Source organism: Crocodylus siamensis, chromosome 14, assembly GCF_052110815.1.
Source record: "Crocodylus siamensis isolate JL-2025a chromosome 14, ASM5211081v1, whole genome shotgun sequence".
In the NCBI taxonomy this organism is placed as follows: Eukaryota; Metazoa; Chordata; order Crocodylia; family Crocodylidae; genus Crocodylus; species Crocodylus siamensis.
In genome coordinates this window covers 18625029-18642749 of record NC_143408.1, presented here as the reverse complement: position 1 = coordinate 18642749, position 17721 = coordinate 18625029, and the positions used below count along the sequence as shown (strand labels likewise).

The following is a 17721-nucleotide window of genomic DNA, read 5'->3' as shown; positions in this document are numbered from 1 at the left end:
TCCCTGCTCAAGAGCAGGACAGTTTCTCTTTGTGATGGTCAGGAGAGAATGTTTCCATCTATCTGATGTAAATGAAGAGGTTCCTGTCATTATAAATATTTGATCCACTGCTGAACTCTATTTTTTTTATTCCAATTATATCTCGTGAAAGCAACTTCTACAGGCTTATTATAGTTTATATTAAAAATGGTTGAGCAAACTTGTTTTGAGAGAATTGTTTTTAGGAATATAATAATTTGTTTCGCTACAACAAGGAGAAAGAAAGCAGTAGGAAAACATGTTGTCGATTTTGTTTTAAAGAAAAGATGGTATATGGCTAGGAGACAGTGGATGCTTTGTTAGAAACAACTGGAACATTTATGTCTTAATAGATAAAGCCTTGGAAACAAAAATAGAGGATCTTTAACTGCTGCTACAATGCATGAAACCAGGTATTATCAGGCTCATGGAAACATAGTGTAATAAAAATCAAAAGTCAGACAAAAGTATTGAAAAGTCTGCACCGTTCAGGAAAAACAGAAAAATAGGTAAAGGCAGAGAAGTTTCATTGTACATTCAGGCTGTGATAGGCTAGACAGAAATAAAGGATATTGTGGGAAAAACAGAATCTAAATTAGTCTCTAAGGAAGAATGGTAAAAATGGGTATAATGGGGTAGCAACGGGAGCCTGTTGTTATAGAAGTATAGTTACAGACCTCCTTTAGTTTAACGTTCTTGATTATAAAAGGCCAATTTTTGAGAAATTAAGGAAACTAGGCAGGGATCTGGCCTGAAGAGCTTAGAAAGATAAGGCTCCTATAGATGTGCAGGGAGCCGGCTCTAATGCGCTGGAAATCCAGCACGTCAGAGATGACTCAATTAATTGAGTCTGTCGGAGCATGGAAATAAATGTGCTCCAGTGGACTCTAGTGTCACATGTATCAGTGTCCCCACACTGAAAAATGGCAGAACTAAAGCTTGCCCAATGATGCAAAAGCTATTTGAAACATGCATCCAAAGTAAGGGGAAAAAACCTTGTAAGACAGGGCTCTAGTATCAACGGGATGAGTAAATGTTTCAAAATAATATATTAGGAGTAAACAGAGAGACTGCACGCAATGGAAAAAAAAAAAAGGAATCACGAGCAAAGAAGTGTTGGGATAAAATGAAAATAGTCCAAAACAAGCTGAGTGACAGTCTGCAGAACAAAATGGTCTTCAACCACATAAGCAAAAAAGAGAACAAGAAAATAAGAAGCTGGCTTCAGAATAGGGTAATGATTAAAGACAATATAGATATCCCCCCAAAACAAATTGACTACTTTGCTTCAGTTTTCAATAAGGATGGTGAAACTAAGCATGGGAGCACAGAGCAGAATTAGCAAAGAGAGGTAACGGGAGCTGTGGAAATGGAAACTACTACAGCCAAATGGAAGCAGAATTCAAGGACCTTGAAGGCCCAGACAGAAGTGCATCTCCGGGTCTAACTCATGGAGCTTCACAGCTTATTTTATGAGAGTAGACCGAAGGAGCTTGACCTGTTTAGCCTATCAGAATGAAGGCCAAGAGGAGAAATATTTGCTCTCAATAAATATACTGGGGGCATAAACATTAGAGAGAGAAGAGCTGCATACACTGAAAGACAACAATGTCACAAAAATAAATGAATATAAACCAAATCAATTTAGTCTAGAAATTAAAAGGTTTCTAACCAGAAGAGGAGTGAGTTTAAATAACAGACACCCAAGGAGAGGGGAGGAAGAAGATAAAAATATACCTAACACTAAATTTCTGATTGAGTTGGAATAGTTCATGGAAAGGATTATGTAACACTGTGCCTGCAATAGCAGAAGACTGGACTCATCACCCCTTCCATTGCAAAGTGTCCATGTCCCAAGGCTGTAAAGGATTAAATATTTTGACAACACCCCACTACCGTGGCAGAAAAGAATGGTCTGTCTGGAGAATAGGAGCACTATTTGTACTATTTGTTATGATTATCATCTGCACCACAGTCTTTAGGCTTGATATTATCCTAACTACAAGGAGTTAAATCAATGTAAGCAGGAAATGGGCGAAAGATGTAAAAAAAAGATGCCTCCAGAAAGGCCTTTAAGAGAACCGTGGAAGGACTATGAATCTGGAAACACCTATCAGCCTGCTTCCAGATTTATTGTCCCAAAGCTAGACTTTAGGATTGAAGGGGCTTGCTTGGCTATCATCATTAACACTCCCTGTATAGCAAAGAAGAGAGGAGTGAATAGCAGCTGCTAGAGCTGAGCCAGTGGCACACTGAATGAAGGAAACAGCACTGGAAAAAAAACTTGCCCAAACCTTGCAAGGAAGTGATAAGATTTAAGTCCAAACCATGTATCCAGGCCTTCTGCTGCTTGCCCCTTTTATGCACATTTGAGTGAACAAACAATATTTTATTTTAGTCACTTTATCCAGCCACTGGTTGGAATACTCTTGGAGAGAAGTTTTCTTGCAGGTGTCTTACAATAGTTGGGCCTGTTGTGTTTATACAGTTAGGAAATAGGTTTCAACTGAGAAAACCAGTTCAAGAGTTGTTGCACTGTGGGTCTCCACCCTTGAGAGAGGGAGGAAGCCAAGTCTATCGCTGGAGACATGCACTCAAGAGCAATGCAAAGGGCTAGGAGGCAGCATCTCCACTCACAGCTAGTTTGTGGTGCTGCTTCTTCATAAAATGCATAGTAATTTGCCCAAGTGCAGGAGTCCACAATACAGTCCTGACTGGGGCCATACGCAGGCAGGAATAGAACTAGTGGTAATTTTTCTTAGTTGAAAAATGGCCCTTAGAAATATATATATATATATTTTTCTTCTTCAAACAAGTATCGATGTTGTAGACATTTTGTGCATGAGTGTTATCAATTCGTTCTCCCAAAATATTTAATAGAATTACTGTAAACGGTTTATATAACTACTTATTTCTCTTCATTTCCCAAAACCTGGGCATTTGGTAAATAAGTAGCCAAAAATTCATAGGCTGGCTGCATACGAAGAACCAAAGACTGAACACAGAGATAGACTCCATGTCATATTATAATCCACCTGACTCCTGCTAATCTTTCTTCATACCACAGGAGATAATGACCCTTTTCCCTTTTGAAAGGTCTTGATCTTCCAGTAATCAAGTTGTCCTTTCTGCTGTTATTTGCTATTTTGCTACCCCTGGGAATTTCTCTCTTCTCCAGTGTCGTAGCCTTCCACACCAGTTTTAGTTGGCTACTGTTCCTGCTTTTTCCTCAAACCTGAAGAAGAATGCACCGTATTTGAAAGTTTATCCAAGTCTGCACCAACCATGTAATAGGTCTGATAGAATATATCACCCACAACAACCCTTGCCTCCCACAAAAGAGCCATTTGGATTTTTTTTCTTTTTGTAATAGTTTTGGGCACGGGCGACTGGTGCCTCCTGAGTCGGGGGGAGACATGTGCCCCCGCCAGTGGCCACTCAGCGACTAGGGTGGGGTTCCCCTGTGGCCAATAGCACAGACTGGGAGGTGCCAGCGGGGCAGCCGGAAGTGTCAGCAGCGCTTGTCCTGGCGCCCCCACTCCCCAGCTGGTGCTCGCAGGGAGGACACCAGCGCTCCTGCCTGCCCCCTAAGCAGGGGGTGCTGGCAGTGAGGTGGTGCACCAGCGCTCTCAGGAGGTGCACGCGCACCCGCTACGCGTAACCACTGTTTTGGGGGGGCAAAGGAAAAAATGACAAATTTAAAAAAATGAGGCCATTTCAAATTCTTCAAAAAATTATTAATACTTTGAATTCTTTTCCCTTAGATTTTCCTTTTCCAGCCAGTTTTGCCCTAGGCACTCACTTACGAACACAATAGCACAGAGATGACAAAACCTAAGCAAAGCAGTACTTCTCCTTCCTCCCACCCCAGCCTACCTGGCTAAAGTTTGGGCAAGATTTTCAGAAGTGAGAGGCCAAATTGTAGCAACCTAAATGGGCCTGATCTCCAAGCTTTTGGAAGACAAAAATACTTCTAAAGTGTTTTACCTCAAGCTCCTTGAAAGTGGGGGACCCCAAATCATTTCTGACCATCCGGGGTCTACTCACCCAGGCCCCTGCCCTACTCAGCTTGAGACTCACAGTCCAGCTGGACTCACTCTCAGCTGCTTCAGGCCCCGCACTAAGGACTGCTCAAACAGATGGGCTTTGCAGTGCGTCAAAGAGATCCACAAATCCGGCCTGTTTTGCAGAGATGGGAGCTAGGGAACAGCTCCTTTGCAAGGAAGAGGCCCTGGCAGCGAATGCTGTGCCAGCTATATAGCAGGAGAGCCGAGTTCAAAGGCCTTTGCTTATCTCTGGGTACAGCTACACGTCACCATACGGCAGCGTATCTACGGTGCCGTGTTTGCGTGCTTCCCTTTGGAACGACGAAAGCACGGCGCAGTACGGGAGGCTACCGTGCCACATACGTGGCGCGCAGTTAGATTTCGCTGCTGCATGGCAGTATGCCATAGCGGCGTGCCACTACGGCAACGCAGCTGCTGATCACGCGTAGATCCATGTGATCTCCACGTCACCGTAGCATGCCGTACGGCAATGTAGCACATCACTACATCACTGTCGGGCAATGTGGAGACCAGGGGTGGGCAAAATGTGGCCCACGGGCGGGATGCGGCCCACTGGATCATTCTGTCTGGCCTAAAAATGTAGACAATTAATATTTATGTGCCCCTGGCTGCCTGTCAGGCAGCCCTCGATGGCTTGCCAAAACTCAGTAAGCGGCCCTCTGCCCAAAATAATTGCCCGCCCTTGGTGTGGATGTACCCTCCATGTGGCAATATGGCACAAGGGGAAAAGCTCTCTCTCAAGCCATTTCAAGTTCAAATTAAGGGGGCGATATTCGGCTGAGGCTTCGCAAAACACAAATGAGTTGTCCCATGTCTCCTGGCAAGAATTGGAACAAATGTCAAATCATCCACATGGCCTTTGATATCTTCATATTATTACTCACAGTGGGTTACTTTTTCACTTCACAGGTAGATCTAATTATTACCTCAGGGGTAAATATTCATTCGGATGCACCGGAAATGTGGGAGGTAACTCCCAGTCTGTGCATTTATTCCTTTAAGAATGTGCCTCCTCAGCGTTATCACCTTGGAAAATGAAATTAGACGTGGGGCAAAAATGAGGTCATACTTCCAATAATGAGACATGTGAAGAGGGAAAGGGAATGAATCACTTCTTTGAGTCCCATTTGCCGCCCCAACACATGCAAATATCTCCCTAAGGAAACACACAGCACTGCTATGGCTGAACTGCCTCACCCAGACCAATTGCATCCATGCTGTGTTTAAATGTAACAGAAGCCCTGGCATAATGGGCTCTTCATCATTAATCTGGTGGTCTTCAGCACCTATAGTGACTCCTTATGCCCAAGGACTGAAGAGACCCACTGAGGCAGCCTGGGAATGCAGCGGAGTACCGACCTTTTCAGGTGGAGAAGGGAAGTCCATGCTCCTCCACTCCCGGGTTGTGGTGGGAAGGACAAGGCCAGGGGGCAAAGGAAGCCGTCATTTAGAAGTGGTTCCAGAAAAGCCATCTGCGGTTTGGGGGAAAAAACAGGCCTTCGACTGTGTAGGGCTTTGGGCACAAATGGGTCAAAGCTCTCATCTCCATCAAAGGAATCCCACAGGCTCCGGGCTTGGGCTCTGGAGCGAGGCGGGATGGGGACGAGGGCAGAAGCAAAGAAAGGCTGAGGAAGAAACTTGGAACAGTCTTTCACGGTGATTGGGAAACTATCTGTTCGTGCTGAACTTTATGTCCTATATCTCTGGGGAGAGCGTGGATTCCCAGGAAGAAGAAACCCAGGGGAGTGGCATGTTGTTTGCTTTCGACTTTAAAGGCAAGATTTCCAGGGTATTTAAGAAAAAACCCAGGGGAGTGGCATTTTGTTTGGTTTTACTTTAAAGGCAAGACTTCCAGGGTATTTAAGAAGAAACCCAGGGGAGTGGCATTTTGTTTAGTTTTACTTTAAAGGCACGACTTCCAGGGTATTTCTTTACAGTGGGCCACTACAGCACTGCACAGAAAGTGGCTGTGATCTTTGGGTTTAAAAGACCCCAGAGCTTTCTATGAGCGTTGGCCTGTTATGGGAATTAAAGAGCCAGAAAGCTGCAACAAACCATTTTTTTCTTCATTATACCTAAATCCAGTTTTTCTTGTGGTGGGGAGGGAGGGGAAAGAGGACACTACGCTGCTTCATATTGGTAGGTGAGGCTAAAAGGGATCTCATGGTGAATGTATTTCTAAAAGTATCTCTTGCTTCAGCGCACAACTTGTTTCTGGCAGTGATAAGAAAGGATACTTATAGAATTGACATTTTTGCAACAGTCACCTCCTTACGCACCTAAACTGAAGCAACAAACTGTGTGAGGACTGACATGAGCCATCACCAGATATTTGACTTGAAACTTATTTTCCTGGTCTAGAAAAACATGCGTTTCTCCTGCTGTTTGAAACAACAGCGATTCCATTAAAAAGTCTGGACAGAGTCTGGTTTTGAGCCATAGAGAATTACAATGTGCCAGGTAATCTCGGGGGAAAGCTTGCTCTTGTGAGATCTGAGGCCAAAGATTCATCGCTCTAAACATGTTGGGGCTCACCGGTGCCAACAAGAAACTTCACTAGTAAAAGGAATGAGGCAACCTTCATGAACGTGAAGTAGGGCATTAATGCAATATGGTTTTGGGGCTTGGGAAGGGGGTCACATAGCAGGGCAAGATTCATCACTTCACTGACTCAGGCACCAGTGTGTCCTCCTATTCAGGTACTGCACAGTAGTATTGTGGCCTAGCTGTGCTCTAGAGTAGGCTTCTTGCTGCTTGAAGTTGTGTACCTGCTGCAACAGCCTCTGTCTAGTTTTTAAAGGGAAAGTCACCCCAGCTAAATGCTTTTCCACCTCTAATTTATTCTTCTTTCCACCGGCCAACTCATGCTTCTTCCGAAGGCTTCTGACTGGCCCTTACTCTGGGGCTGCTGCAGTAGTACAGAATAGACAGGCATAAAGTCCCCTTGCATGCAGGGATTCCTGGCATATGCCCCAGAGCTCCTCTGTCCTGTCCTCCATGCTGCCCCTGAACTGGTGCGTAGCCATCAGCAAGTCACTTCACCTCTCATGCCTCCATTTCCCCATTTCATGGAGCTAAATGGTACAGTGGGTAGTTGTATGAAGCATGGACTGAGACTCAGAATTGACTGACTGTGTGGCATGGACCCTGTACTACTAACGAAGGTTTCCGTTTATGTTAAGTAGTAGGCAACTGTGCTTTTGGAGCAGGGAAATCTGAGTTTTATGGTCACTGCCACCACCAAGGCCCAAGTAGACCTAACGCTGTAGCTTGGCAGTTGTGAGATAGTAGTTGGCCATGAACTTGTTACAGCACTTGCCTGCCAGGAGTGTTAGTTAATGTTTGGGAAAGACTCTTCTGGTCCTCATATCGGATAGGGAAAGAGGCAAGGAACAATTTGTTATTAGTTTGTCAACCGTTGGCTGGTTTCTTTCCTTTTATGCAGCCATTGGAACCACTCACCCAAGGGTTGCTGTTGCTTCTTCTGTTTTTCGCCTGCACTCTGGCGTGCTCGCCAGTCTTCTTCCCCGAGGAACACCTTGGTCTGATAACTTCTTTTATTTTTAATTGGTTGTAATCACGGAAAGCAAAACAAAAAAAAGCTGAGTCCGCTCCTGACCCCCGAGCTTAGGAGTAGCTCTGTAGTGAAGCAACTCACCTTCCCCCTGCCCTAGATTGTTTGACAAAACAATAAGTTCAGTGTTTCCAGTGGGTAAAAGACATGTTGGAACAGACCAGAGGGGTTAACTCACTGCATGCAACTGGCATAAACCTATCAGCATTCCTCTTCCTCTTGGCAGGATGGGAACACAGCAGCCGCAGGAGGCCTCTTCTGTAGCAATTATAGCTGCATTAAGACATCATTGTTCCAATTATTTGGATCAACATGTTCTGGGCAAGTAGCATTAAGCAGGGGGCTTGGGATTGATTAAGTGTCTGATGATAACAGGGCCCCCGATGATGAGGAAAGATGAGCTCCTCTTCTTTTGTGTGAGAAAACCCCAATAATTTTCTTTTGGACCCATGTCAAAATGCTCTGAGTTTTGAAGGGGACTTGGATTCAAATCTCCACACAGGAAACTTGGCTTCAGGAACTTTACTAACTTGCAAGTCTAGTAATAGTTAAACGGTGGTGTCAAAGCTCTCAATATTTGGGGAGTTTCCAATGAATTTATGACTTTAGATTCCATCAACTTTCACCCACAATGGCCACTATCTCCACGGGACGGAAGCTGCAGGCTCCCGTCAATGAGATGGCTGTCATGATGCTTTGAATTTGAGGCTGTTCTGAGCAAAGATAAGCATCACCTACCCTTGATTTTGATAGGGCAGAAGCCAACTGGCCTCAGGAAAGATGTTTGCCTTTTAAATAGCATGTGAGAGTCAGACAATGGGCTGTAAGCATTGCCAGGAATGACAGTGGGACAGATTAGTGGGACAGTGACAGTGGGATGTAAGGGTTGCCAGGAATGGGTCATTGGGATAGCAAGGAGGCAGATTATAATAGGACTCTGGACAGCGAAAGCAGGAGCCCAAAGAATGGAGGAAAGAAGCAGGGTGAAGACTTAGGAAGAGCAATGGAATATGAGGTGGCAGACAATGGAGAGTATAATGGGTAGGAAACCGTGGGCGCGTCTACACGTTCATTAATGCACCTTAGGTACTGGCAAGCAAGGTTCTTTGGGTGAATCTGATATCTTTTATTAGACCAACTTAAATAGTTGGAAAAACCTTTCTTAGCAAGCTTTCAGGTTTAAAAACCCTTCGTCAGGCTTTTCAACCTGGAAGTTTGCCAAGAAAAATGTTTCCAACTATTTCAGTTGATCTAATAAAAGATGTTAGATTTACCCAAAGCTCCTTGTCTGCCTACGTCCTCAGACCAACATGGCTACAATCTACCCCCTTAGGTACTACACATTTAGTTCAGTACTTACTTAATAAAGTACTAACTAAATGCACAGTAACTAGAGTTACCGTGCAGTAGTGCCAGTGCACAGGTTTGTCATGATGCTTACTGTGCATTAGCCTAATAGCACTGTGCACTAGACTATTAGTATGGTTTTTAACCGCCACCCTACTGCTCAGTGTTATTAGGCTAATGCACAGTAAGCGCCTTGGGTAGATGTGCCCAGTGAAAGGGAGGGAAATGTTGAGGGACAGGACAATGTAGATACCAGTGAGTAGCAGAAGATTGGAGGAAAATGGAAAGGGAGTGCAAGCAGGTCAGCTGTTTAACTAAGGAGAGGCCAGTGTGGGTGGAAATGGCAGCTCCCCACAGCTAGGGCTCGGGAGGAGACAATAAGAGGGATTCAGAGACTTAACTAGCATTTTTGGTGCCACGAGCAGGAAAGCTGGAGGGAGTTACTATTCTGTTGCTGTCCATGCCACAGGCTCCTCTCACTGCCATGGCTTCTGCTGCAGCACGGTGCAGTATCCCCCGTCTCTGACTGCTATGCGATGTTGCTTCTATTGAACCTGCCCATAGTTGTGATTTAGCCTTAAACCAAAATACTCAGTTCTAGCCTAAATCCGATGCCAGTTTCTTTGGCTCACCTCCACTTGGCTTCACCTGGTCCTATGTTTTCAGAAGAGACTAGTGGTTTTGGGTGTTTATGGTGTTTAGTGCTCACCTTGAAATACCCTTAGTTATTTTCAGGGACCACGTGCTCAAGTTGAGTACCCCAGAATTAAGACGCTCAAAAACCATAGATCACTTCTGAAAATCTTGGCCATAACTCCTTCCAGCCTCAAAAGCTTTGCAGAATACATGAATATATCTGAGATATAGGTATTTCAAACTTGCCAATGAGACCTTACAATGGAATCGTATAAATCTGTGTGAAAATATTTTCATCCATCAAACCTTTTTTGCAAAACCCCCAGCTATTTTAAATGTTCTTTTTAAAAGAATAGACATTTTGCCCAAAAAATTGAAAACTGAAAAAACGCCCAAACATTTTTCCTATTTTAAGACGAAAGTTGAAATCATTACATATATATTTCTTTTCACTGAAGGCATATTTTCCTCCTTTTTTTCCCCTTTTTTGACTCCCCCCCCTTTTTCTCCCATCCTTTCTTCCTTTTCTCCATTTTGCCACTGAGAGAGGACATCAAAGAGAGAAAAGAAGAGGGAAAAAAAGTGTACAAAAAAACCAGCCAAAGAAAGAATTCATTTTCCTTTCCCTTTCCATTTTTGGTTAAGCAAGGAGCTAAATACACACCCCATGTTTAGCTCTCGGGGTCTGATGTTTTGTGTTATCTTTCAGGGTGATCAGCATTGTGCAGGAAGTATTTGGTAAGGTATCTTGCGGGACTGGCTTTGAACCAATGGTTATAATATTATATAAGTGATGGGCTCCAGCCAAAACCTTGGGTGTGAATATTTTCCATCCCTGTGGGGTAGTTCCATCATGGCTTGGCTCTCTCCGCTGGAACGGCAATCTGAATACCCCCCAACGATCATGTGTTTCAGATCCAAATACAATTGCCTCTGCTCATGACCCTCTTCAGATGCACTCCATCCTTGTGGCAGGGAATCCTATTGATCTAGGTGACAGAGAAGAGGTCCTCAATAACCAGGAGACTGACCCGGCATTAAATTCTGAAAGAGTACTCTTTCCTCCTGAAAAAGCTAGAGCAAGAAAGAAAAAGCTCATTGTGTTGATAAAGGTGGATCATCCTGTTCATTTCTGTGCAGACTTGTTGGAGGTTTCCACATGGTAAGCCTCCAGGCTTTCTCCAAGGGGACTGGATATTCCAGGGCCAAGTATTGCACCCTGCACCTGTGAAACTGTCTCCACCTCAAGGTGTTTCAAGAGCTCTGCTTATCAACAGCCATTGATGGTGGAGACAGAGACATAATTATAGTATGAACTATAATTATACAGCCTGAACTACTATAAAAATGGCCACAAAGACAAGTGCAAGTCATACGTTAGTTGATTCGGTGTCTCCATGACCAGTGGTATTAAGTGTTCAGTAGGAAACACCAATTAGCGTCATGAAGAACTGGTCCAATTAAACTGCAGAAGTGGGAAGCAGCTGGGAAAAGATGGAGGTCTTTCAGAGGGCTGAGCTGTATGTATACCTGTTATGGGGGGATGACACTTATTTATTTAATGACATCTTGAATTGGTTCAAGGCCTGCTAAGCCAAATGTAGTTTAAGGATAAATCCAAACTCCAGATGCCCCATTAAACTCATGCCTTCTTCCAGTCTAGCTTTTCATCCCTGGAGAGAGCTGAGGATCCCTTTCTCCTGCCTGGCACAGCACAGCTCAGCACTTCCCGGACGTATCAAGGACATACTTAAACATGGGTGCTTGAGGGTAGGCTGCTCACTCGACATTTCAGAGCAGAAAGTCTTGACCTGATTTTAAGACCGGTTGAATATTCACAACACACTGAAGTCAGCAATGGGTTTCTACAGGGCAGCACAGGGAATGTAAAGACTAGGTGTCCTCTTAAATGCTAACCGTTAACAAAATGTCTCTTTTCAGCTCAAGCAAGATTCTGCCTAACACTACGTCAGTACTACGCCAGTGAGGTGTGACACACCTGCCTTATGTGTGCCCCCTCCTGAAGCAGAGGTAGCTTAGCTGCCCCAGTGCCACACCTGCCGAAACCCTCTCCTGAAAGAACGAGCCTATTAAAAGGTGGCCGGAGCCTTATGAAGGCAGCCGTGCGACCTCCATAGGGGAGTAGCTTGCATGGAGTAAGTGTGGCATGCCTCACAGCAGGCACCCCTACCACACTGCTGAGGTGGTATAGACATGCTCTATCTTGAAGGCTTCTTCAGCCCCATCCAAATAAAAAGATGAAGAGTATGGCTCTGTTCCCTTCACTTAAAGCAGAGAAGAGGAAAACTACCCCCCTCCCACTTATTCAGGTCCTCAGCCTTGCTTGGCTATCATCACCTTACTATGGCACACTGCTCTTTTACAGTGCTTGGGAGACTGGTCAATTAATTATCTCCATGCAGCTAGTCTAGCCCTGCTACTCTGCAGACCAAATATGTGGGCAAGACAAAGGGACAGGATGAACCTCTGGTCACTGAACACAATCCCTAGGCTCCGTCACATCAGAAAAATTATGATTTATTCCCCAGGTGTAAATATAATGAAAGACTTACCTTGGTCTTAGGAGCTGATCCATAATCCATTGAAGTCAATTGAAAGACTCATTAATTTCAATGGACTTGGGATCAGGCCATTAGTTGAACAAACACTGCAAATTAAGTTAGGCAAAAAACAGATCAAAACATAAGTGAATCGGCTTTGACGTTATCCTCTTACCACTCCACCCACACACCCTTTCCAAGTTTGTTTTCTGTGAATTCACTATCAGAAAGATGAGTAGAAGCAGTTAATGTTAAGCAAATATCAGATTGCATTTCCTGAGATCAAATTTTGATCTAGTAAATGTAAAATATTCACTCTGGAAAGCCAGATGCAACGAATGAGGCTCATCCAAAAGAAGAACAAAAACATCCTGAGCGACTCATGAGTCCGGTCCAAGCCAATCACGGGAACTTGAGCGTTGAATCCTCACAGCAAATGACTCACAAGTGCTTATAGACTGAAAACTTTTCCACTGAAACATAGGGGTTGGTCAAAAGCAATTTTGGGGGAGGGAGAATGTTATTTTGTATGACCTACTTAGAATAAGAGATGTCTAAATACAATTTTTTTTTGTTTCAGCTAGAAATGTTCATTTTGTTTTGGCTCTCCAAAGCTGAACTTCGGCTCTCAAAAACTGAACTGGCTCTCAAAAATTGAAACTTTAAAGATTTTTCAGAGATTTTATTTTTCACTTTTTTTTTTTTTTTTTTAAAACCATTGAATGCAACACAATAAATGATGCCCTGGGTTTGTCTTTCTGGAAGAGTTGGCTTGTTTTTTCATCCTTTAAATCTTCCTTTTAAAACCATAGCTTCTCAAAACTTATTCAACACTGAAAAGTGCGCCAGGAAAAAAGAAAAAACAAAAAGGTATTTCCATTTTCTACCACTTGACTGAAGAAAGGAAAAAAAATGAGTGAACATGAGTGAAGAAAGCCATGTTAACATTTTGGAAACTCATGGTTTTAAATAAAATATTATTTACAATTTTGGAAAGATTAAATTAAAATCGTCCTAGTTAAAAACTAGCAAAATGGAAACAGCGTTACATTCTTTAGTGACATTTATTCTCGATTTTTGATCAGCTCTACAAATGATCTACACATCAAAATGAATTCAGCAAAAGATTCTGAATACCTGGTACACTTGGGACAAGTCAATGGACATTTACAGGCATTTTACAGCTGAAAAGAGGTTAAAAAAATCAAATAAATTATTCATAGCAAACTACCCTCTTATTTCTAGGCCTCGTTGAGAACAAATGCATCTGGAACCTATGGAAAGGTTTAATTTAGAAAGAATGGTAATTAATGTTAAGGCCAGAAGATATCCCTGTGATCATTTCAGCTAACCTTTTGCCCAACACAAGGCATGTCTACACAAGATGCTAACTGCATAGTACTAATAATACTGCGCAGTATCCCATCACAGCACAAACAGTGCTAATATGCCTCTGCACAGTATTATTGGGCTACTGTGCAGTAGCATCACTAAAGAGATGTTTGCTGGTGCTACTGCACAGTAACTCCAGTTCCTGCACATTTAATATTTTACAAGTACTAAATTAAATGCGCAGTAACCACTGCACATTAAGAAGCATACAGACACGCCCACGGACTATGAGACTTTTACTGAGTTGATTCCTGCTCCGTGGTTAACCGATGTAGTTGAGCTAGAGTATGTTTTTGGAAAAAATACCCAGTATTTATTTAAAAGTGTCTATTGATGAGGACTCTTTGCAGCATATTGTGCCTTAGGTCTGGCCAGCTGGACATGTGCCGGATTTCTGCCCGTCCACCTTTTATGACCTCTCCTCCTTTGGCCTTCCAAAACGTGTTGGGAGTATGTGGAAAGAGCCATGGTTCAAAGCCAATGCAGAATTTCAGCACATGCCTTAGCAGAGGGAGGAAATGGCTGAGATTAAGGCAGAAGGTTACAAGACAAGATCACGAGTCTAACTACTCGTTTATGCCACTTAAAAGTGCCCAATGAAGGTGGTAGAAAGGAGCCCCAAAAGCCATATCTGTTTGAAGAATAACTGCGTACTTCAGCTCTAAGGCTGCCCTCTCCCACTGAGGACTGAAAAGGGAGATGTAAGCGGTGGGGATAGGTATCTTGGCCTGGGGCAGCTCAAGGAGGTGGCTGTAAGTCAGACAGGTCCCCAAGCCTAAGTTGTACCATGGGTGCCACAGTCCACCAGAGCACCCCAGAGTCAGGAGGGGGCAAAGAAGACTGACAGCCATCACAGTCCCCACTTCTCCCAGGTAAGAGATATCAAGCACCCCTTAATAGCACAGTACATTTCAACCTTGGACTTCTGCCTCCTAGCAGAGCTAATTACCCAACCTGAGTACTGAATGAATACAGTTATACTGGGGGAAGGCTGAGCCAATTAGTCCTTCCATAGCGCTGCACAAACGTGGTTACACTAACGGGAACTAAAAGAGGTATAGATGACTTCCAGTTCCATAGGGTTATAGTGCATATGGGCCTGTGCCCCAGGACTTGCCCCCCTACCCCCAACTCTCACTGATACCTTTACAAGTTAGGTGCCCAGTCCCTATAGAATCTCTTTGGAACTGAGGTGCTTTAGACCCTTAGATGCCTTTGAGGATTCAAAGGGGAGACTGAGGTTTAATTTAATATGAAGTGCTTTGAAATATTCAGAGAATTGGTGCAGTATGCCGTGGGAGAAACCCTGGACCCACAGACATTTGGTATTACCTATTTGGAAAAATTAGAGGAGCATGTAACAGGCTGTGTCTCCGCAGGGGGCTTATGCTGTCAGGGGCTGTGCTGCATCCTGTAAGTGGCTGATTGCAGGTTTGCTAGGAAGACTAGCCTAGCTGCAGGCAGCAACACCTGACTGCATGTTGCCTAGGGAATGGGACCAGTTGAGGCAGAAAACTAGCTGGCATCTAGGCAGCTAAAAGTGCTCCCAGGAAACAGAGCTAGAGAGAGTCATGCTTCTAGGACAGGGATAGGAGCAGGAGCGTTGAGAGGGAGAGAGCTGGCGGGTCAGCTCGTGGAGGAGCCTGGGGACCACATCCGGAGTGCCTCTCTCCCAGAAGACCATGAGTGCAGTAAGTGAGCTTTCCTGGGGATGAAGGGACTGGAAGGACAAGAGAGGGAGTGGACAAGTGGCGGCAGAACCAGGCCTGAGGACTCTCTTCAGGTCTGGGAGAAGACCCCGTGCAGTATACACGTTGGGTTTATGGACTGAGTTTTTTATGTTGACTCCTGCTGGGGGGGAGTTTGCCCCAGGAGAGTAAAGACACTGGGAAGAGATAGTAAGTGAACCCAAAAAACTGTGTGTTTGAGCTAAGCAAATCCCTGAACCTGCTACTGAGCGCGATAGATTTGATCATATAATCATGCATTGAATCACTGACATTCTCTAAATACTCGCCCTTGGCCATTATACACTGCTATTCCTTAGTACCTTTCAGAAGTGGCCAGTATTGCTATCCTTATTTTATACACTGAGACAAGTGTCTTGTGCAAGGTCATCTAGTAGGCGAATGGCAGAGATCTTAGCTGCCAGCCCAGATCAGTGCCACAAGGTCAGATCAAGAGACCATAGCTCTCTAACAGTACGCCAATGCAGCACTAACTATCAGTACTGAAAAATACATTGAATCACAATTATTCACAGCAAATGGAGGAAAGAGATGGACAAACCATGTGTCCCATTAATGACAGAATAAGGGTAAGAACAGAGTTTACAATGAATAGGCAAGGCTGATAGGGTAGTATGCTAGGGTAGGTATGCAGGGAGACAGTTTCAATATCGTCCCTGCGCTTCTTGTATGACTTTGAACAAGTTGCTTCATATATCTGTGCCTCTGTTCTTTATTAGGGGAAAAAGACAAAATTGTACTACTCCATACAGGGATGCTGTTTAAAGACTGGGCTCCAGTGCTGTCGTACAAGGGAAGCAGGTATCCAAGTGCTATACACATGTTCTAACTGTGAGAGAGCCACACACTGTAGCCACGGGCCTCCCCACCTGCAGGTCTGGGTTAACAATGATTTCATACCTACCTAGCAGAGGTGCTGTGAGGATTTATAGACATATAGACAGCGCTTTCCTGTAATGAAAGCTCTGGACATTCATATTTTCTCTGCACTTTTTACCCTGCTCCAAGTGATACAGAGAAGAAACCCTTTGTCAAGAACTTTGGAAAGAAATAGCACAAGCTCTTTATGTATATATTTCATTTTTAATTAAAAAATAAATGTTATCTTAATACATCTCTTGCAGCCTTTGGGCAAAAATGCACCCTTAACAAGACTTAAGGAAATACAATGCATATCGGTTCTTGGCACACAGGTCTTAAAAACAAATGCAAACTTTCTTCAGCAACTTTTTTAACTCCAATGCACTCCCCAAACCCTGAAAACATTTAAATGCTCTTTAAAAAAAAACCCCAAAATTAGAAATGAGCCCAAAGCAAAAATCCCAGATCCAACTATCCCCAAAGCTTCTGGAGGAGCCCGAAAACCTAGATCTCAATACAAATTTTATCTTGCAAGGTCTATCTTTATGCAGGGTTGACACAGGATTTCCAATGGCATCACCCCAAACTTCCCAGGGAAGTCTGAACCCTGACCCAGATCTGAATCTTGCTCAGGTGTCCCTATCTTTATAACAGGTGAAGCAAAACCCTGGTTTCTCTGCATTCTCCCCAAAAATGTTTAACTTGGGCCCATCCCTAAAAGAAACAGATGCTGGTTAAATGAGAAAATCGTGCTTTAAAAGTCCCCCTTTTTCTTGGCAGTCACTGTCCTGAGGCCAGGCTAAGTATTTTGTCCATTTTCTCTACTTTAAAAGGCGAGGATAAGATCAAGCGAACACACTGCACCCTCCAACACAGTCATATCACTACCTAACCACCTCCCAGAGCAGGAAAGAGGCCCTGGGCTTCTCCTGTCTCTTCAGACTGTCTCAGGTTTCTTGACACAGTTTCCTTTGGAGGATAGCTCTACAAGTACTCAGGCTCCACTGATTATCTGCAGGGAGGGCATATACACACTGCTGGAAGGGAAGGATCATCACCATGTGCACTGCATTTCTTTGTTCCACAGTGGCCCATGTTGGTTGGTTCCCAAAGGCACAAAGTGCACCAGCTTCTGACTTACACACAAGGTCATATGCATTTGGTTTCACTGTTTCTTTTTCCCTCCATTGCTCCTCTTTCCTCTTTAGCTGGACGGCCCCATGTCTTCTGGGGAGGTCTCTGGTGTGTGCTCTAGAGACTTCCCCATCTCGGAGGAGACAGCCTGTTTCTCCTCTGTTGATTCAGGCTCCTCTGGTACCTGAGATGCCTCCAGTGCTTCCTGCTGAGCTTGGCTGTTCATCTTCTCCTCGGCTTCAATCTCCTCTGAGCTGGGGATGGAGTTCTTTTTTGGGCGGCCTTTGGGCTTCGTTGGAGCTTCCTGCCCACCTTTTAGTACCTGGAGCAAAAGATGCTACAAGTCAGGATTCACCTTAGAGTCCTCTAGTGTGGCTGCCATC

General features: G+C 44.1%; 1 protein-coding gene across 1 annotated transcript in view; it reads right to left on the bottom strand.

Moving 5' to 3' along the window:
• Window positions 1-16396: 16396 nt before the first annotated feature.
• The window catches only part of BARX2 (BARX homeobox 2), a 47561-nt gene continuing 46236 nt past the window's right edge, over window positions 16397-17721 (bottom strand). Inside the window, exon 4 of the mRNA XM_090027489.1 lies at window positions 16397-17660. Within this exon, the coding sequence (XP_089883615.1) occupies window positions 17409-17660 (252 nt within the window). The 3' untranslated portion in view covers window positions 16397-17408. The remainder of the gene's footprint in view (window positions 17661-17721) is intronic.